The sequence below is a fragment of the Schistocerca gregaria genome, chromosome 1, assembly GCF_023897955.1.
Source record: "Schistocerca gregaria isolate iqSchGreg1 chromosome 1, iqSchGreg1.2, whole genome shotgun sequence".
Taxonomy (NCBI): Eukaryota; Metazoa; Arthropoda; class Insecta; order Orthoptera; family Acrididae; genus Schistocerca; species Schistocerca gregaria.
The window spans coordinates 370,492,000-370,513,758 of record NC_064920.1 but is presented as its reverse complement, the minus strand read 5'-3'; the positions used below and the strand labels follow the sequence as shown (position 1 = coordinate 370,513,758).

Sequence of the window (21,759 nt, the reverse complement as noted above, 5' to 3'; positions counted from 1 at the left end):
AATATGTTTAAGACACACTTCTCAGAATTCTGTTAAAATTCTAACAATATTGGATTTCTTTTATGGTGATGTTTCATAGTCGTGAGACCTGTTCGCTTCTCTCTGAGGAGTACCGCTTTCGCCACTGCCACTAGCACTACATTCTTGAACACTATTAATCGAGTTGTTGTCTGTAATGGCGCTTTCCTCATCCGTTCTCCTAACCAGTGAAACTTCAGTTGAGCAGTCAAATGAATATTACTGATTCTAAATGATCATATCCTCCAAAGTGCTGCTATCTCGTCCTACACCGTCATCCGTTGGATAACGCCTTCTTAACTTGGATGCCACAATTTTTAAAACATTCCCAATGTTAATGGCTTCGTCCATTTTTGCTGTTTATGTATGACAATACTGGGTCACACATATAAACACGGCAACTGCTTGCTAAGGTAACCGGTTGACTGGTGTGTTCCAAACTTCACTCCTACTAAGACTGCAAACGCTGTTGTGCACAAACCAAGAGCAACGCAATTACATGCCGTCACAGGCATCGTTAGAAAGGTGAGATGGAAGTGTGTATACATGTTTAAATATAAATTCCTGTTCGAGCCAAGACACGTCCCTTGTCAGCGCCTTGGTGCCTTGTATCATTTTGAAAAGCGACAAGGACGCGAGCCATTAGACCACACAACACGACTCCAGTGAACCATCGTTTCCAGGACTTTTCAGGCCTGCTTGATACGTAGATGCGTAATAGCCTCGTAGTCTGCCTGTAAGGCTCTAAAGCTGAAATGCACTCCTGGAAATGGAAAAAAGAACACATTGACACCGGTGTGTCAGACCCAACATACTTGCTCCGGACACTGCTAGATGGCTGTACAAGCAATGATCACACGCACGGCACAGCGGACACACCAGGAACCGCGGTGTTGGCCGTCGAATGGCGCTAGCTGCGCAGCATTTGTGCACCGCCGCCGTCAGTGTCAGCCAGTTTGCCGTGGAATACGGAGCTCCATCGCAGTCTTTAACACTGGTAGCATGCCGCGACAGCGTGGACGTGAACCGTATGTGCAGTTGACGGACTTTGAGCGAGGGCGTATAGTGGGCATGCGGGAGGCCGGGTGGACGTACCGCCGAATTGCTCAATACGTGGGGCGTGAGGTCTCCACAGTACATCGATGTTGTCGCCAGTGGTCAGCGGAAGGTGCACGTGCCCGTCGACCTGGGACCGGACCGCAGCGACGCACGGATGCACGCCAAGACCGTAGGATCCTACGCAGTGCCGTACGGGACCGCACCGCCACTTCCCAGCAAATTAGGGACACTGTTGCTCCTGGGGTATCGGCGAGGACCATTCGCAACCGTCTCCATGAAGCTGGGCTACGGTCCCGCACACCGTTAAGCCGTCTTCCGCTCACGCCCGAACATCGTGCAGCCCGCCTCCAGTGGTGTCGCGACAGGCGTGAATGGAGGGACGAATGGAGACGTGTCGTCTTCAGCGATGAGAGTCGCTTCTGCCTTGGTGCCAATGATGGTCGTATGCGTGTTTGGCGCCGTGCAGGTGAGCGCCACAATCAGGACTGCATACGACCGAGGCACACAGGGCCAACACCCGGCATCATGGTGTGGGGAGCGATCTCCTACACTGGCCGTACACCTCTGGTGATCGTCGAGGGGACACTGAATAGTGCACGGTACATCCAAACCGTCATCGAACCCATCGTTCTACCATTCCTAGACCGGCAAGGGAACTTGCTGTTCCAACAGGACAACGCACGTCCGCATGTATCTCGTGCCACCCAACGTGCTCTAGAAGGTGTAAGTCAACTACCCTGGCCAGCAAGATCTCCGGATCTGTCGCCCATTTCAGCATGTTTGGGACTGGATGAAGCGTCGCCTCACGCGGTCTGCACGTCCAGCACGAACGCTGGTCCAACTGAGGCGCCAGGTGGAAATGGCATGGCAAGCCGTTCCACAGGACTACATCCAGCATCTCTACGATCGTCTCCATGTGAGAATAGCAGCCTGCATTGCTGCGAAAGTAGGATATACACTGTACTTGTGCCGACATTGTGCATGCTCTGTTGCCTGTGTCTATGTGCCTGTGGTTCTGTCAGTGTGATCATGTGATGTATCTGACCCCAGGAATGTGTCAATAATGTTTCCCCTTCCTGGGACAATGAATTCACGGTGTTCTTATTTCAATTTCCAGGAGTGTATTTGCAGAAATATTAACAGACTGGGACGCGCTCTTATTTAAACAACACAGATTATTTTTCAGTTTCCTTACCCAGAAGTGATTAGGCAGAAGTGATTCAATATATCATCAGCAAGACCTTATTTTCTATTACGCTTCGTAAGTACCAGTTTTTTTCTTTTTTTTTAAATTGTAGTGCGTTCATTTGGTTTAGATGCGTAGTCTGTGATGATGGTTTTAGATATTATATCGACAAGCATGTCTTCCTCTAGTGAAAATAAACACACACACACACACACACACACACACACACACACACACACACACGGTCTGCTCATAGCGCTTATCAGTGGCACTCAGATCTGTGAAGCACGAAGTTTGTGAAACGCAGAGACAAACTAGCTGTCCATTTGTTAATTGCCAAAATCCGTACCATTAAAGGTGCTGTTACAGCACAACCACAACCGGGCGGGTTGGCAAATCTACGACACGCTGACTGTTTCGCAGAGAATACCTGCCGCTGTCTGCCCGCGTGCAGTAGGCAACCGGCCGGTGAGTTGTGTGTGAATGCGGTCTATACACAGCCTGTCGACTATGCGTGAACCCGCGATTAGTGGAATCCGCCGCATACATTGCTATCTGCGCCATACACTCCCAGGCCATTCATACGACTGTACGTGCTGCAGACGATGCAGCAGGTTTCGCAATTACCATTTCAACATTTCCGCTTTGTCCGTACGTATTTCCATATGAAATTAATAGTCAGAGATAGTAGCGAGTGCAGCGAATGGCGACATGCGTGAATGTGCCAATTTGATACTGACGGACAACGGAATGAGAGACAACTACTGAATGAATTCACTGACGTGGGCGGGGGGAGGGGGTAGAGAGGAGGGCAGGGGGGAAATGCTCACCCGTTTATTAATGGCACGCAGTACCTCTGCCGTTTCCCAGAAAGGTCTTCGAGCAGACGCACGGAACTGTGGGCCTATGTCAGTGATGTCAGTTTTACATTCGTGTTTTGTAACCTTTCTCGAGACCGCAAGCCTCCTTCATGGAACTGAATACGGATTCCGCAAATAACGATCATGTGAACACACAGCTCGATCCGTTCGTCCAGTCCGCAGGTTGGTCTCGCTTCCCGAGCAAAGGTCGCGGGTTCGATTGCCGGCGGAGTCAGGGATTTTTCACCTGCCTCCAGATGACTGGACGTTTGTGTTTTCCTCATCGTTTCATCATCATTCATGCAAGTGGCGAGATTGGACTGAGCAAAGATTGGGAATTTGGACGGGGGCTAATAACCGCGCAATTGAGCGGCCCACAATACAGACATCATCATCATCATCATCATCATCATCATCATCATCATCATCCGTTGGTCAACAAGACTCGCTGAGCTAGTAGATAGCGGCGCCCCAGTTTGTTACTTGTTCCTTGATTTGCCCAAAGCGTTCAATATACCGGGTGATCAAAAAGTCAGTATAAATTTGAAAACTTAATAAACCACTGAATAATGTAGACAGAGGGGTAAAAATTGACACACATGATTGGAATGACATGTGGTTTTATTAGAACCAAAAAATAAACACCCCATATTGCCAGACGCGTGAAAGATCTCTTGCGCGCGTCGTTTGGTGATGATTGTGTACTCAGCCGCCATTTTTGTCATGCTTGGCCTCCCAGGTCCCCGGACCTCAGTCCGTCCGATTATTGGCATTGGGGTTACCTGAAGTCGTAAGTGTATCGTGATCGACCGACATCTCTAGGGATGCTGAAAGACAACATCCGACGCCAATGCCTCACCATAACTCCGGACATGCTTTACACTGCTGTTCACAACATTATCCTCGACTATTTGAGGAATAATGGTGGACATATTGAGCATTTCCTGTAAAGATCATCATCTTTGCTTTGTCTTACTTTGTTATGCTAATTATTGCTATTCTGCTGAGATGAAGCGCCATCTGCCGGACATTTTTTGGACGTTTGTATTTTTTTGGTTCTAATAAAACCCGATGTCATTCCAAGTATTCGTGTCAATTTGCACCTCTTTGTCTACATTATTCTGTGATTTATTCAGTTTTCAAATTTATACTGACTTTTTGATCAACCGGTAGTTTCGCAGTACATCTGATGTACATCTACGTGGTTACTCTGCTATTCGCAATTAAGTGTCTGGCAGAGGATTCAATGAACCACCTTCAAGCTGTATCTACCGTTCCACTCTCGAACGGGGCGCGGGAAAAACGAGCACTTAAATTTTCCTGGTCGAGCCGTGATTTCTCTTATTTTATCGTAATCATCATTTCTCCTTACGTACGTAGGTGCCAACAGAATGTTTTCGCAATCGAAGGAGAAAACTGATGATTGAAATTTCATGAGAAGGTCCCGTTGCAACGAAAAACCCCTTTGTTTTAATGGTTGCCACTCCAGTTAACTTATCATGTCTGTGACACTATCTCCCCTATTTCCCGATAATACATAACGAGTCGCCCATATCTGAACTTTTTCGATGTCATCCGTCAATTCCACCTGATGTGGATCCCACACCGTACAGCAATACTCGAGAATAGGGTGGACAAGTGTGATGTAAGCAGTGTCTCTTTAGTAGATCTGTTGCACTTTCTAAGTGATCTGTCAATGAATCGCAGTCTTTGATTTGCTCTTCCCACATCATCATCTGTATGATCATTCCAATTTAGTTTACTTGTAACTGTAATCCTTAAGTATTTAGTTGAATTTACAGCCTTCAGATTTGTGTGACTAATCGCGTAATAGAAATTTAGCGGATTTCTTTTAGTAACTTGACACTTTTCTTTGTTCTGGGTCAACTACCACTTTTCGCACCACACAGATACCTTATTAAATCATTTTGCAATTAGTTTTGGTCATCTGATGACTGTACAAGACGGTAAATCATCTGCAGACAATCTAAGACGACTAATTAGATTGAATCCTATGTCGTTAATATAGATCAGGAACAATAGAGGGCATATAACACTTCCTTGAAGAACGCCGGATATTACTTCTGTTTTACTCGATGAAATACCGTCTGTTACTACTACTGATGAACAAAATACTAACGTACTGCATACCACACTAGCGTTATGATTGGACTGAAGACCCTGCAGCAAAAAGAACGTTGTGAAATCTTACGACGTAAAAGAAATGGCTTTAAGTACTATGAACTTAACACTTCAGGCCATCAGTCCCGTAGAACTTAGAACTACTTTAACCTAACTAACCTAAGGACATGACACACATCCATGCCTGAGACATGTAAAGGAACTGAAAATATTGTGATTTAATCGCAGAGGTGCTGAAAAATTGTTCCAGTGACACACCAGAGAAATATCTGGTAAACTTTTTATCTTTGAGAGACATAGGAACAATTTCGCCCTTCGTTTTTTTTTTATTTCTGGTATGAACGACTGCTTTTTGTTCTGATGGGCTGGTGGGATGTCGTACTGTCTAATTACTAGTGTGTGTGTGGGTGATAAATGAATGAGTTAAAAGACGCAAGATGTGTTTTATATTATTTTCATCGCACAACAAGCCTTATTCCCATGCCTATGGAGTATTTATGTTAAGCAGAGAAGGCGAGTTTTAGATGGAACCGAAGATCTTCAAAACGGCGCTGCTCAACAATAGAGGCACGTGATTGTGCTCTCTACTTTCCTTTCGTGGCCGCTAAAATTACTTCCGATTCGTTTTGCCGAGACATTCAGAACCTGCAATCTTATTTTTCTTATAAAAATACTAGTCCGATGCAAAAGAAATACTCTTAGATTTAAATAATTGCCATTCTTTTACCCAGGCCACGGGGAATGATAGAACTTACGTGCCTCTACTCTGAATGTACGTTCGCAATCTCCGAGTGTGTTACGACGAAATTATTTCACAATGAAAATTTCTCATCAGACCGCAACCACTCGCACGCGAATGTACGTACCCTCTGAATGTATCTAGTCAGTCACGCGCGTTGTTCAAAAGCTTTACTTTTAATATTCAGTGGATTACATTTCCGAAATATTTTTTTTGTTTATGCTGCAAATCGTACTTCACGCGAAGTATTTATTACGCAAGTTTCAGGCTCAATTTAAAAAAAAAAAAGATTCCGAATAATAGAAATAAAGAATAACAATCAAACAAATCAAACCTAAATAAACAGAAAGAGGGAACGTTACAGACAGGATTCGAACCTGCGACCGTAGCAGCAGCGCGGTTCCGAAGTGAACGCCTAGAACCGCTCGGCCACAGCGTAAAAAAGAGGCGTTTTCTAGGAGGCCTACAGGTGAGTCGAAGTCAGTTTCAAGTTACATTCGTAATAACATCATGTTGACGTGGATGGTACGCTGTGACACGGTTTTGAACAGGTCTTAAGTAAAGGAAATGGGTTACCGAATAAAAACCATTGGTTGTTATTTAGAAACGACATATTTTCTTTTAATCTTCGTAACAAACAAAGTGACAAGTAAGGCAGTCATGTTGGTTAATGTCCCCCAAGTAGCTAAACGTAACTTGCTTCATTATTTTTCTTTCACACAAGAATTTATTTGGGGTGGTTAAGATAGTGTATACAGGTTGTTCCTAAATTATATGTCAAACACGTAACGGCAGGTAGAGCGGACCGAAGTAAGCAGATGTCGTATAAGAATGTGTGTGCAGTATTGTGGCCTTGAGCCTATAAAAGCGCTTCGCTATCTGGATTCACCATTTCCGGTACGGATCTCGATCAGCGTGCATTGTTTCATCAATGCGGAGCTCGCCGACATGCGCTTCCTGCATGAGGCTGCACTTGGAAGTAGATTAGCTGCTCAAAGGGTGTACAGAGAGCGATTCACTGACAGGAATCAGTCGGATCGTCGAAGAATCTAGCGTCTTCATCGGGAGTTATGCACGAGTGGAACGTTTTATGCTTCCAGGCTTGCAGCTGGCATTGGAAGATAACGCAGAACACCTGCAGTGGAAGGAAGAATAGTAAATACAGTAGAGGATAATCCTTCGACAAGCTCGAAAGCTGTAGGACGTGCGATGGGTGTGAGTCGTCAAAGTGTTTCGAGGACTTTACATGAAGACAGAATGCATCCGTATCATTTACAGAGTGTGCTATCAATGACCCTTGTCGGTTATCTTCCACGTCTCAACTTTGTTCCTTTTTACCTACAGCTGATTGCAGCCAATGAAACCTTCACTGCAAATGTTTTATTTGCTGACATACCTACCTTTACGCAGTCGGGTATGTTGAATATCCATAATTCTTACCTGTAGGCTCATGCTAACCCCCATGACACAATAGCACAAGCCTACCAAGAAAGGTTTTCCATTAATGTTTGAGCGAGAATTGTTCACAATAACTTAGTAGAACCGTACATTCTGCCTAGTCGTTTAATTGCCGACACAAAAGTTATCGCCGGCCGGTGTGGCCTAGCGGTTCTAGGCGCTTCAGTCTGGAGCCGCGCGACCGCTAAGGTAGCAGGTTCGAATCCTGCCTCGGGAATGGATGTGTGTGATGTCCTTAGGTTAGTTAGGTTTAAGTAGTTCTAGGGAACTGATGACCTCAGATGTTAAGTCCCATAGTGCTGGGAGCCATTTGAACCATTTGAGCCATACGTTTGTAAGTAGGCTGTTTAGGTTTTCTTATTGGTAACGCCACATAGCGCTCTGTATAAAAATCACTGGCTGTGCCGTGTGCAGTCTGTGGCTGGTTTGCATTGTTGTCTGCCATTGTAGTGTCGGGCAGCGGCAGCTGGATGCTAACAGCGCGTAGCGTTTCGCAGTTGGAGGTGAGCCGCCAGCAGTGGTGGACGTGGGGAGAGAGATGGCGGAGTTTTGAAATTTGTAAAAATTGGTGTCATGAACTGATATATATATTATGACTATAAAGGTAAATACATTGTTTGTTCTCTATTAAAATCTTTCATTTGCTAACTGTGCCTATCAGTAGTTAGTGACTTCCGTAGTTTGAATCTTTTAGTTAGCTGGCAGTAGTGGCGCTCGATGTATTGCAGTAGTTCGAGTCACGAAGATTTTTGTGGGGTAAGTGATTTGTGAAACATATAGGTTAATGTTAGTCAGGGCCATTCTTTCGTAGGGATTTTTGAAAGTCAGATTGCGTTGCGCTAAAAATTATTGTGTGTCAGTTTAAGCACAGTCGTGTATAAATTGTTCTAAGGGGACGTTTCACGTTATCTGCCTACAGTAGGTCTTACGTGAACTTTCGGACGATGCTCCTTTAGCTTTCCGCAGACGAATTGTATTTCCAGTAAGATGTAGCCCCAGCTCACTTCAATCAGGAATCTATGGCCAGCAGTGGATTGATCGAAGCGGTCCAGTTCCCTAGCCACCGCGCTCTCCCGGTTTAACCTGCGTGGATTTTTTCCTGTGGGGTCATCCAAAAAGCCTGGTGTACGAGAGTCCGGTCACATCAGAAGATCTATTTCCCCGCGTGTCTGTTGCTGCTGGACACGCGATTGACACGCCTGACGTCTCTTCTTATGTATGCCGATCCAACCACCGTCGTTGTGAATCGTGTATCGCTGTTGGCGGCCGCTGTTTCAAGCACCTGTTGTAAATTATTAGTAAATTTCTGACGTCATTTGCCTTGACGTGGGCAACGGCCTTGCCGCAGTGGATACACCGGCTCTCTTGAGATTACCGATGTTAAGCGCTGTCGGCGTGGTCAGCACTTGGATGGGTGACCATCCGGGCCGCCATGCGTTGTTGCCGTTTTTCGGCCTGCACTCAGCCTCATGATGCTAATTGAGGAGCTACTCGGCCGAATAGTAGCGGCTTCGGTCGAGAATACCATCATAACGACCGGGAGAGCGGTGTGCTGACCACACGCCCCTCCTATCCGCATCCTCCACTAAGGATGGCACGGCGGTCGGATGGTCCCGGTAGGCCACTCGTGGCCTGACGACGCAGTGTTTTTTTATTTGCCTTGACGTGCTTTTTCATTTTTATGTGATTCGATTTGCTGCACAAGCTCGCGGTGTAATGTGTCACTGCTGCACACACATTCATATACGAAATCTGCATATTTAGATCCGCTCCACCTGCCTCTACATTTTTGTCATGTAGTTAAGGACCGCCATGTATAGAAAGTGTTTCCGGAAGAGCGTGCAAAAATTTAACAGAACATAGAGGATGCTCCACTGAACGATTTGGAGTGGGAAACCTGGGATCGGAGAAGCCAGCTTATGAGATAACAGGAATAAAATCACATTACTATGTATTTTTTTATTTACATTAGGTGCAGTTAACTGCAAATACCATCACTGACACAATGAATGTACTATTTGTACTGTATCTTACAAAATGTGGCAATGGCCCTGCCGCAGTGGATGCACCGGTTCCCGTCAGATCACCGTAGTTAAGCGCTGTCGGGCGTGGCCGGCATTTGGATGGGTGACCATCCGGGCCGCCATGTGCTGTTGCCATTTTTCGGGGTGCACTCGGCCTCGTGATGGCAATTGAGGAGCTACTCGACCGAATAGTAGCGGCTCCGGTCAAAGAAAACCATCAGAACGACGAGGAAGAGAGGTGTGCTGACCACACTCCCCTTCTATCCGCATCTTCATGATACGGCGGTCGGATGGTCCCGATGGGCCATATGTGGCCTGAAGACGGAGTGCTTACAAAAGTGCTGAAACTGACGGCCATCAGCCTCAATGCAAGCATGAAATCGGCGAACAAGATTGTGACGCACCCTGATAAATATCCCTAGTGTGTTTCGAATCATATCAAAGACAGCTACAATTGTGGCAACTAATTCAATCTGCGTACTCACAGGGATCTCATACATAAGTGACTTTAGTTATCCCCATAAAAAATAATCAGGGGGATTCAGGTCATGTGACCTAGCAGGCCATGAAATAGGACCTCCTTTCCAGTCCAGCGACCAGGAAATACGGCACTGAGATGGTTGCGGACTTCCACACTAAAGTGGTGCGCCTTTATGTTGTATCTACACGCTCTGACGAACAGCCAAGGGTACGTTCTATAACAATTCAGGTAGAACTCTTTGCACGAACCTCAAGTAAACAAAACCTCCATCATGACTTCCTTGTAATCAGTCTCCTTGTTACCCTGCAGGAAATAAAGACTTTAAATGTAAATAAACAGCAGACTACGTGTAAACGTGTACGCATATTAGTTGTAAATAAGTTCGAAAATTGTAATGCTAGACAAGGCGGTTGAGTTTCATATCTCCTTAAACTGGCTTCTCCTGTCCCCTGTTTCCTTCCTCAAATTGTTCAGTGGAACATTCTCTATGCCCTGTTACATTTTTGCACGCTCTGTCGGAAACAGCCTGCATGAGAAGTAAAGTCCGTGGCGCGCAACCCGTCAACTTTCGTTCGCCGCGGCGCTAGGAGGGGGGCGATACCTAGCCTGTTGCCCCGAGTGCCTTCTACCCCCGGGAAAGATCATAGCTACTCAGTTTGATAGCAGGCAGAGTGTACCTAAATGTTACGCACTCCGCATACATAAGCGGAAAGACGAGTCATTGTACCGAGCTAGGTGGCGCAGTGGTTAGCACACTGAACTCGCATTCGGGAGGACGACGGTTCAATCCCGTCTCCGGCCATCCTGATTTAGGTTTTCCGTGATTTCCCTAAATCGTTTCAGGCAAATGCCGGGATGGTTCCTTTGCAAGGGCACGGCCGATTTCCTTCAAAATCCTTCCCTAACCCGAGCTTGCGCTCCGTCTCTAATGACCTCGTTGTCGACGGGACGTTAAACACTAACCACCACCACCACCACCACCACCACCACCACCACCACGAGTCATTGTATGATTACATGACTGCCCAAAAAGCACTGGAAGCAGAGTCATACATTCAGTATCTGATCACAAGCGTACAGTGCGATTTGTAGTAGAAATGCCACATAAAAATAGTCATAGGAAAGCGATATGCCAGACGGAGATTCAGCGCAAGGCTCCTCAGGAAGTGTTGACTATCCACGTAGGAGTTAGCTCCCAAAAAACTCATTTAATTAATACTTGTATATTGCTCGTCAGCACGGGATACATACCAGGCAGGGCTGACAGAAGAAATAGAGAAGAACCAATGCAGAGCATTCGTCATTGGTTTGGTTAGTAAGTGCGTTGATGCTTATCCAGCTCCGCTGGTAGATATTGCAAGGGACGCATTGTGCATCATGGTAACGTTTACCGATAAAATTTCCCGAGTGTCTTTTCCTAGAAGAGTCAAGCAATATACACACATCAAAAAAAGTTTTGCATCACCTCCGTTCCGAGAGTTCCGGAACCTGTACAGGAAATTGGAATAGAGATCAATTTAAACATTTCTGCCCTTTTTATTGCAGATGAAAACCACACACTACCGGAGTGTGACCTTCAGAGGTGGTGCTCCAGGTTGCTGTACATACCGGTACCTCTAATACCCAGTACCACGACCTCTATCATTGATGGATGCCTGTATTCGTCGTGGCATACTATTCACAAGTTTATCAAGGCACTGTTGGCCCAGATTCTATACTAAGCTTTATATCTTCATGGACCACGGGATGGTACTGTTTCTGAGTCAGTCACAAAGGGTTTCAGTGTCTGCGACACGCCATTTCTATTTCTGAAATTCTGCTCCCTGGGTGGTGACAGAAATTGAGTTTTGCTGCTGATGCGCGTCGTGTAAGGCTCTCCGGCTGCGAAGACATAATGCGATACAGAGGAGGGCCCTGGGGAAGGCCGTCCCAGTGGAGGAAAAGGACGCCGTCTCAGCCTCTCGTGGCTTCGCCAGAAGGCGACAACGCTGCGAACTTCGTGGCCATTCTCAGACTGACAGACATGCGTGCATGGAGGCTATGATAGTACTGTCAAAAGATATTAACCCCTCATGAGGAACATTACTGACTACCACTTGTTGAATGTTGTTTTCATAACAGAGGAGAATTATTTTAACCATTCAGTTTTCTAGACTTACTTCAGTTAAGTCAATAGGGAGGTAAAATTTATAGGGAGACGTATTCTATTTTATAAAGATGGGCATATGCAAAGGAAATGAACGTAAGGACAAACCTATTGAGGGTGTCCCAGGAGGAATGGTCAGTACTCACTGATATGGCAGGAACGATCATTCGAAGCAAAGTAGTGCAGTAAACGAGAACCCTAATGTCCGTACCTTAAGACACGGGTGAGCAACTGGCGGACCGCGGCTCGGATAGGGCTCGCTTTTGGTTTCAGTCCGGCCATCTGGTAGAAATTCAACTTCTGGGGGGGGGGGGGGGGGGGGAGATAAATAGATACATAGAGAGGCAGAGAGAGAGAGAGAGAGAGAGTGAGAGAGAGTGAGAGAGAGAGAGAGAGAGAGAGAGAGAGAGTGAGAGTGTCCGCCCGGGAGGCAATTTTTGGCAGCTCATGACCAAGGCCAGTGAAACACAGCCGATGTATGCTAAGGTCAAGTGATTTAGACTCTTAAACTTTTTAAAATGAACGAACGTAGGATGGCTTACTTTAGATAGTGTTAAAAAAACATTCCTCTGTGATGGGTCGTCAAAAGTATTTGTGAAAATACTGATAGTGTTAATATTAACATACCAAATTTCAAACATTGGGATGGTAAAAAATCTCGAAATTGCTCTTCACTACTTATCGACTGGGACTGCATATCTTATTACCATACCTTTCGTACTCTTTCCCGTATTAATATTATTAAATAATTCTTGTTCGCCGTAGATAATAGCACATTGCTACTGTTGATTGAAAGTAATTAGCGATTAATTAGCTGCAACCAGTTGCTTGTATAGGTGTTATTTTTTCGATGGTGATAATTCGAGATGCCTGACATCCTATCTTCAGATGTTTACATTTATTTACGTGTTGTGAACATTATTTCTTTGCTAACGGCATAGCAGAATTTTGAAAATTAAGTTTTTAAGCCATGTTTGTAAAACGTCGTACGTGGAGTAACACCATTCACGATGCGTAAATAAAAGTATAATCTGAAAATGAGGTGAACATAAAATGAATGTTCCCTCAAAAATGCGTTTTTTGAAGCATACGATTTGTGCGTGGCCTATAGGGGAAGGGATGCCATTCATATCGGTGCGTTACCCAATAAACATTAACGTCACGGATACTCTAGCATTGATTTTATGCGCTAGGAGCGCTGCTGTCGCTTGACGAGGAGGCCTGCTAACTTAAGTTGGTATGTGACTCAGGCGCGCGGCTTACCGAAGGTTGCCCATGCTTACTTTAAGAGCTACGAGCCTATGAGCACTTCTTCATTTTTGCAGTTGTAAAACACATCTCTTCTAATGATAGATACACACCCATTAATCATCATGTAAGCGACTCAGCCGGCTGGAGTGGCCGAGCGGTTCTAGGCGCTTCAGTCTGGAACCGCGCGACGGCTGCTTTTTTTTGGAATAAGCTACTCACGTCGTTCTTCATCTGTAGTAACGAAAATAAGCTCACGTATGAATGAAATTTTAATCAGTATATTCCATAGGCTTGGAAATACTGGGTCTGCCAGTGTTCGGTCAAGCCATTCGCTATGGAACATTTTCCATTTCTTTCAGTGGATGCAAATGCCTTTGTGAAATACGCGTCTTTGTTTTTATTCTGTAATAACGCCATTACATGATCCGCCCTAAAAAGCTTTCTCTGGACTGACAACATACTTACTCCAACACGCAGCCATACGTTTGATGGCGGAGGTTACCTTGTACCTCAGCTAGTCACTGCCTTTCCTCTTCAATTGCAAAATGGAACGACGGAAAAATAAATGTTGGCCTATGCTTTCTACAAGCGTTGATTTCCCTCATCTTGTCGTCGCGATCCTGTCACGAGATGTACATCGGTGGTAACAGAATCATTTTGCAGTCGGTCCCAAATGCTAAATCTAAACTTACTCAGTAGTTCCGAATAAAACAATTTTGGGTATTAGGCCGCGTTATTATAAATCATTAAAGCAACTATACTTGTGACGTTTCGTCCGACTTTGCAGCGTTATTCTTCAGGGCGGTTAACTGTTGTATACTGGCGTGTTACCCTGTATACTGTTACGGTTATTTGGCAGCTACCGACGTCAACTGGCATGTTATTGGAAATCTGAAGAGTAGTTGCGACGGAGGGTGGTGGCTGTACGGTAAGACGCTACTCTGGCGGGTGGTACATTACAGCTATGGAATCTGTCCCCCTTGCCCTTCATCCACGGTTGGTAGGGTGCCGTTAGAGAAAAGAGCAATCAGAGTTCCGCTCGAACGGTGCTATTTAAAACGGCATTGGTTTGTGAACATAAGTTTTTGTCTCTCAAGGAAATTGGTCGTATTCGGACTGAAAATATGCTCAAGAATTCTGCAGCAAACCGACATTAAAGATTTTTGCTCTGCAGTTTTGCGGGATCGTTCTTTTACCCTTTTTCCACTCACTTTAGAGTGCCCACTGGGCGAGAGATAAATGCAGACTAGGCATGGGACAAATGCCTAAGAATATTCTTCATAAAGACGAATAGCAACTCCATTGTTTACAACTGTTTCAGCTACTTTTCAGCGCCAGGTGTGCCTGTTGGTATGTCCTCCATACGGGAGATTGTGCGGCGATAAAACGATTGTAGTAGCTATATCTCTACGATCCTCCTAGGGGAAATTTAAAACTTCATGTTTCTTTCCCTCTCATATATTAATCTTACCCTATTATTTTTCACTCTTATTCTGCCCAGTCAACTTTTTCTCCAGCATGCTTCCCTCTCTGCTGTAACCGCACGGTTCTTTTTCGAAGATCGCCTCAAAAGAAATGCACAGTGTTTTATAGCATATGATTTAGAAACAATACCTTTGATATATTTTTACGGCATGGTGATATACGCTATATGATCAAAGGTATCCGGATACCCCCAAAAAACATACTTTTTTATATTAGGTGCATTGTGGTGCAACCTATTGCCAGGTACTCCATATCAGAAACCTCAGTAGTCATTATATATCGTGAGAGAGCAGAATGGGGCGCTCCGCGGAACTCACGGACTTCGAACTTGGTCAGGTGATTGGATGTCACTTGTGTCACACGTCTATACGCGACATTTCCACACTCCTAAAAATCTCTAGATCCACTGTTTACGATGTGATAGTGAAGTGGAAACGTGAAGGGACACATACTGCACAAAAGCGTACAGACAGACCTCGTCTGTAGACTGATAGAGACCACCGACAGTTGAAGAGGGTCGTAATGTGAAATAGGTTGATATCTATCCAGGCCATCACACAGGAATTCCAAACTGCATCAGGATCCACTGCAAGTACTATGACAGTTAGCCGGGAGGTGAGAAAACTTGGATTTCATGGTCGAGCGGCTGCTCATACGCCATAGATCACGCCGGTAAATGCCAAACGACGTCTCGCTTGGTGCAATGACCGTAAACATTGGACGACTGAACAGTGTAGTGACGAATCACGGCACACAGAGTGGCGATCCGATGGCACGGTGTGGGTATGGCGAATGCAAATACACTGGCGTGTGTAGTGGCAACAGTAAAATTCGGTGGCTGTGGTGTTATGGTGTGATCGCGTTTGGACTTCTAAGCCTTGTTGTTTTGCGCGGCACTATCACAGCACATGCCTACATTGGTGTTTAAAGCACCTTCTTGCTTCCCACTGTTGAAGACCAATTCGGATATGGCGATTGCATCTTTCAACGTGATCGAGAACCTGTTCATAATGCACAGCCTGTGGCGTAGAGGTTACACGACAATGATATCCCTGTAATGGACTGCCCTGCACAGAATCCTGACGTGAATACTACAGAAGACCTTTGGGGTGTTTTGGAACGCCCACTTCGTGCCAGGCCTCACCGACCGACATGGATACCTCTTTTCAGTACAGGACGCCTTGAAGAATGGGCTACCATTCCCAAAGAAACCTTTCAGCACCTGATTGACCGTACGCCTGCGAGAGTGGAAGCTGTCATAAAGGCTAAGGGTGGGCCAACACCATATGGAATTCCAGCATTACCAATGGAGGGTGCCACGAACTTCTAAGTCATTTTCAGCCAGGTGTTCTGATACTTTTGATAACATAGTGTATTCTTGAGAGACAACCTAATTTCCGTCCGTTTCAACTCCAGGCTTGCATACCCGTACAGGATAAGCCAGGAGAAGCATGTCTGAGCCACTGTTTAGCAGCCCTCAAAATGGAGTCATCTTCAATTTTCTTGAAGGGATTCCTTCAGTTCACGGAAGTGGTAGTAATCTCACGGTATCAGATCTGGGCTGTAGTGTAGATGTTTCAGTGTTGTTCATTCGAGTTTTGTGATCTAGATGGTGGTTTTCTCAAAGACTAGTGGCTGGACTTCATCATGCAACAAAATCGAGATTTTGCCGATATCGAACGCTACACATTCGAGTTCGAAGTTTTTTAACGGTTGCCATATACATGACAGAACTCATAGTCGTTCCGTAGGCATAATGTACAGAAGCAACAGTCTTCCTGGATCAAAAAACATAGTAACCATCACTTTTCCTAATTAAAGCGCAGTTTTAAACTACTACTTCTTCGGCGAATCTGCATGATGCAATCCTATTGATTGCCGTTTCGTCTTCATGATGAATTAGGTTTCACCTAATGAATTTTTCTCGGTTTATCAGCCGAGTGGTTGCGTCGTCTCGTCCCAACATTTCTTCGCTGGATGATGGGTACGAAACTCATTGAAACGTTGCGACAAGATGACGCCACCACTCGACTGATAACCCGAGAAAAATTCATCAGTGGAATATGCCGAGAAAGAAAACAATCAAATAGGTTTCATCTACTGTCGCAATTCTTGCAAGGAGGTCATATCCAGAATTATCGCACTATTCCAAACGAACATTCTCGGAACCAGCCTGGCCAAACCTTTTTCAGTTTCAGCTGTCTCAATAACTGTCTCTTCCTAGCGCCTTCCAGTAGAAATGGGATAAGTTTTTGGATCAAAGCGCACCATTTTTCACAGTTTTACGCTTACCTTGGATTTAAGCTTCTCGATCTTAGATCAGCCAACGTGTCCAGCCAACGTAATTTAGGTCTTGCACGCTGTTTCTGGGCTCCGACAGTGAGATGATAGGCTGAACTGAAACCTGAACTGAGCAGCGGCCGTACAAAGTGTACATACTAACGGAATCTCGTTTCTTACTCCTTCTCATTGATTGGAATCACCCTAGTTAGCTGTGGAATCGTTGTGTTGTCGATATATCGAGGAGAGAAATGTTCAGCAATGTTCTCAATATCCGCATCTGCATTACACATAGTGAGTGCTCAGCACTTCAGTGTGTGGGTCGACACTCGGTACTATCAAATGCAATGAGTAAAGTACTTAATTTTAATAGAAGTTACATTCCTTAACTTCCATGTATTCATTACTAGCCTTTCCCCTGCAGCTTTGCCTGTGCATCTACTTTGCCCCTGCTCTGTATTCATATCATCCTCCTACATCTATCGGTCCATCTGCTCTTCCCCACATGCTCCGTCCCTCCATCTCCTCCTCCCCACCTGCCCACTATCTCTCCTGCATGTCCATCTGCTCTTCCCCACATGCTCCGTCCCTCCATCTCCTCCCCCCCCCCCCCACCTATCCACTATCTCTCCTGCATGTCCCTCTCCTCCTCTGTCTGTCTGCCGCGATGTCGCCTCTCTCCAGTCTGTCGATATCATCCTTCCCTGTCCCTTTGTCCACCTACTGCCCTCCCATTCCATCTCTCTTTACTGCTGCCCTTCTCTACCCAACTCCCTCAGCTGTACCCATCTGCACCTGTAACCCCAGCAAAACAGAGGGCCCTCAGCTGTACCCATCTGCACTTGTAACCCCAGCAAAACAGAGGGCGAAAACAAGCTAATACTCCAACACAACTCAATTGTCATACAAGGCAGCCAAAACATCGAGAGGTGCAAAACCGTTTCTTGACCCTTACATGTAGGCTGCCCTGCAAAGCAGCTCAGTAAGTTAGGCTGACACTATTCCCACGCAACACACCTGTCGTGCAGGGCAGGCTGTATGACAGGGCCTGAGAAAAAACGTTTTAGACTGTATCACCACTCCTATAGGAGCTAGGGTCTTATGGACTCCACTGAACTTGTGAAGCTTGTTGTTCTTGTGCCACATGTGGTTGAGATCGATCCAGGGGTTTAGGAGGAGATACTGGTGTGTATACTGTATATAGACTATACATATTTGTGTAGTAATTAGCATCATGTTCATCATCATGAATCCGCCCCGATACCTGAGTGGTCAGCATGGCGGTCTGTCATGCCAAGGGGCTTGGGTTCGATTCCTGGCTGGGTCACAGATTTTCTCCACTCAGGGACTGGGTGTTTTGCTGTCCCCATTATCATTTCATCATCACCAGTGGAAGGCAATGGGAAACCACCAGAGGAATTACTTCACTACGCGCTCATGCGGTGGACCACTCTGACGAGGCTCCCCCCACGACTTGTCGTACGGCAGAACACAAAGTTTCATCATCACGATCTCTGTTGATCATGATCATATGATGATGATATATTGTTGCCGGCCGGGCTGGCCGAGCGGTTCTAGGCGCTACATTCTGGAACTGGTCGCAGGTGTTCGAATCCTCCCTCGGGCATGGCTGTGTGTGATGTCCTTAGGTTAGTTAGGCTTAAGTAGTTCTAAGTTCTAGGGGACTGATGACCTTAGAAGTTAAGTCCCATAGTGCTCAGAGCCATTTGTACCATTTTTTGATATATTGTTGTTGTGCTATACAAATTGTAATATACTCTTACTACAGTTGTCTGCCTAGGTATAAGAGAGGGTCTGAAGGCCCCAATCTTGCCACGTGAAATAAATGCATAAATAAAGTAAATAAAGGATCTTGACTGGACTGATGTTCCTTAATGTTCCTTAGCAGTATGCGACACGGCCGCCAGCAGTGACTGGAGCCGTAACGGTTGTTGCAGGCGGCTGAAGGCGGAGCTGCAGCAGCTGCGTCGGCGCGGCGCGCTGCGCGCGGGCGAGGCGGCCAGTGAGTCCGGCGCCGCGTCCCCCGGAGGCTCGCCCGCCACCAGCCTGGTGGGCTCCGGCCGCGCCTGCGCCCGCTGCCGCGCGCCGCTGGGCCGCCTCGTGAACCGCGGCGCGCCCTGCAGGGCCTGCCGGCTGCTCGTGTGCCGCGCCTGCAGGCACTACCTCGAGCGCTCCCCGGACTGGGTCTGCTCCGTCTGCCACAAGCACATGTGAGTAACCCCAGCATCCAGGCACCTACTCACTGGACACTGAAGACAGCTTTGATCCTGAGTATCAGGACAGGTCTCAACTACCAGTAGAAACTACCAGCACGAAACTGTCCATATCACAAGGCCACCAACGTTCTGCAGTGGCTACAGGAACATCATGATGAACTTGGTTTGATGTCTTGGCCATCAAATTCGACGTATCAGAACCTTATGCCTAGGACCCTGCTCCAATCCCACGTACCAACGGCCCATTACTACACTACTGGCCATTAAAATTGCTACACCACAAAGATGACGTGCTACAGTCGCCAAATTTAACCGAATGGAAGAAGATGATGTGATATGCAAATGATTAGCTTTTCAGAGCATTCACACAAAGTTGGCGCCGGTGGCGACACCTACAACGTGCTGACACGAGGAAAGTTTCCAACCGATTTCTCATACACAAACAGCAGTTGACCGGCGTTGCCATTGCGGTTTATAGTATCGCGACATTACTGCTCGCGTTGGTCGAGATCCAGTGACTGTAAGCAGAACATGGAATCGGTGGGTTTAGGAGGGTAATACGGAATGCCGCGCTGGATCCCAACGGCCTCGTATCACTAGCAGTCGAGATGACAGGCACCTTATGCGCATGCCAGTAACGGATCGTGCAGCCACGTCTCGATCCCTGAGTCAACAGATGGGGACGTTTGAAAGACAACAACCATCTGTACGAACAGTTCGACGACGTTTGCAGCAGCATGGACTATCAGCTCGGAGACCATGGCTGCGGTTACCCTTGACGCTGCATCACAGACAGGAGAGCCTGCGGTGGTGTACTCAACGACGAACCTGGGTGCACGAATGGCAAAACGTCATTTGTTCGGATGCATCTAGGTTCTGTTCACAGCATCATGATGGTCACATCCGTGTTTGGCGTCATCGAGGTGAACGTAAATTGGAAGCATGTATTCGTCACCGCCATACCTCGGTCACCTCTTGTTCGCACTGACGGCACTTTGAACAGTGGACGTTACATTTCAGATGTGTTACGACCCGTGGCTCTACCCTTCATTCGATCTCTGCGAAGCCCTAAATTTCAGCAGGATAGTGCACGACCGCATGTTGCAGGTCTCGTCCGGGCCTATCTGGATACAGAAAATGTTCGACTGCTGCCCTGGCCAGTACATTTTCCAGATCTCGCACCAACTGAAAACGTCTGGTCAATCGTGACCGAGCAACTGGCTCGTCACAATACGCCAGCCACTACTCTTGATGAACTGTCGTATCGTGTTGAAGCTGCATGGGCAGCTCTGTTTGACTCTATGCCCAGGCGTATCAGTGCCGTTATTACGGCTAGAGGTGGTTGTTCTGGGTTCTGATTTCTCAGGATCTATGCACCCAAATTGCGTGAAAATGTAATCACATGTCAGTTCTAGTATAATATATTTGTCCAATGAATACCCGTCTATCATCTGCGTTTCTTCTTGGTTTAGCAATTTCAGTGGCCCGTAGTGTATTTTATAATAACGGGTCTTACTGCTACGTCTGCTTGCAGTGAGGAGCCAAAAAATTACGACTTGTGGCCACTTGCATAATAGTATATCGGCCCACCGCTGGAACACACTACAAAAGCGATTTTGGGTGGCATGGATTCTACAGTTCCATGGTACGTTTGCGAAGGTTTGAGGCACCAGATGTCCACACGTTGCTGAAGAAACTTCCATAAATAATGGGCCGTTCGTACGTGGCAGTGGCGCTGGAGCCCAGGCATAAGGTTCTAATAAGTCGAATTTGATGGCCAAGTCATCAAAGTAAGATCATCATCATGTGACTGGAGCCACTGCAGAACGTTGGTGGCCTTGTGATATGGACAGTTTCCTGCTGCCATCGACATCGGAAAAGATATCAAGTATGAAGTGAAGCACCTGATCCCGAATAATGCTCATGTAGTCGACATTTGTCTTGGTGTCTTCGATTACTGCCACAAGTACCTCGAATGCTCAGCGAATGTCCCCCCCCCCCCTTCTCATAAAATGCCACCGTCCCCACTGGCCTGCATCCTGGTGTGTGTAATGGTTCTTTCGAGCAGTCGTTCACCTGGATCGCAGTATATCTGGAAACGAAAGTCGACCTGGTGTAGTACGAAATGTGCGTAATTCCATCCGGTGGCACGTTCCTCAAGATGATCGGTCTCATCTCGATGATTCGTGCACACCGCAACCATATTGGAAGATGCCGTTGGATCAGCATTGGAACACATACGGAATATTAGCTGTTCAACAATATGTGCGGAACAGTGGAATTCGAAACACTTGTGCCTGCACCAGCGTTGTACTCTGTCGTAAGACCCGCGATAGAACGCTGCGTATCCTGCTTTTCAGATCCAGCAGCCCTCTGATTCCACATTCTGTGTT

General features: G+C 46.3%; 1 protein-coding gene and 1 pseudogene across 1 annotated transcript in view; both read left to right on the top strand.

Annotated features, from left to right (window-relative positions):
- Nucleotides 1–21,759, top strand: part of LOC126346953 (uncharacterized) — a 1,435,518-nt gene that overhangs the window by 513,640 nt on the left and 900,119 nt on the right. The window contains exon 3 of the mRNA XM_050002230.1: nt 19,088–19,360. Within this exon, the coding sequence (XP_049858187.1) occupies nt 19,088–19,360 (273 nt within the window). The remainder of the gene's footprint in view (nt 1–19,087; nt 19,361–21,759) is intronic.
- LOC126288080 (5S ribosomal RNA) lies at nt 9,504–9,621 on the top strand (annotated as a pseudogene).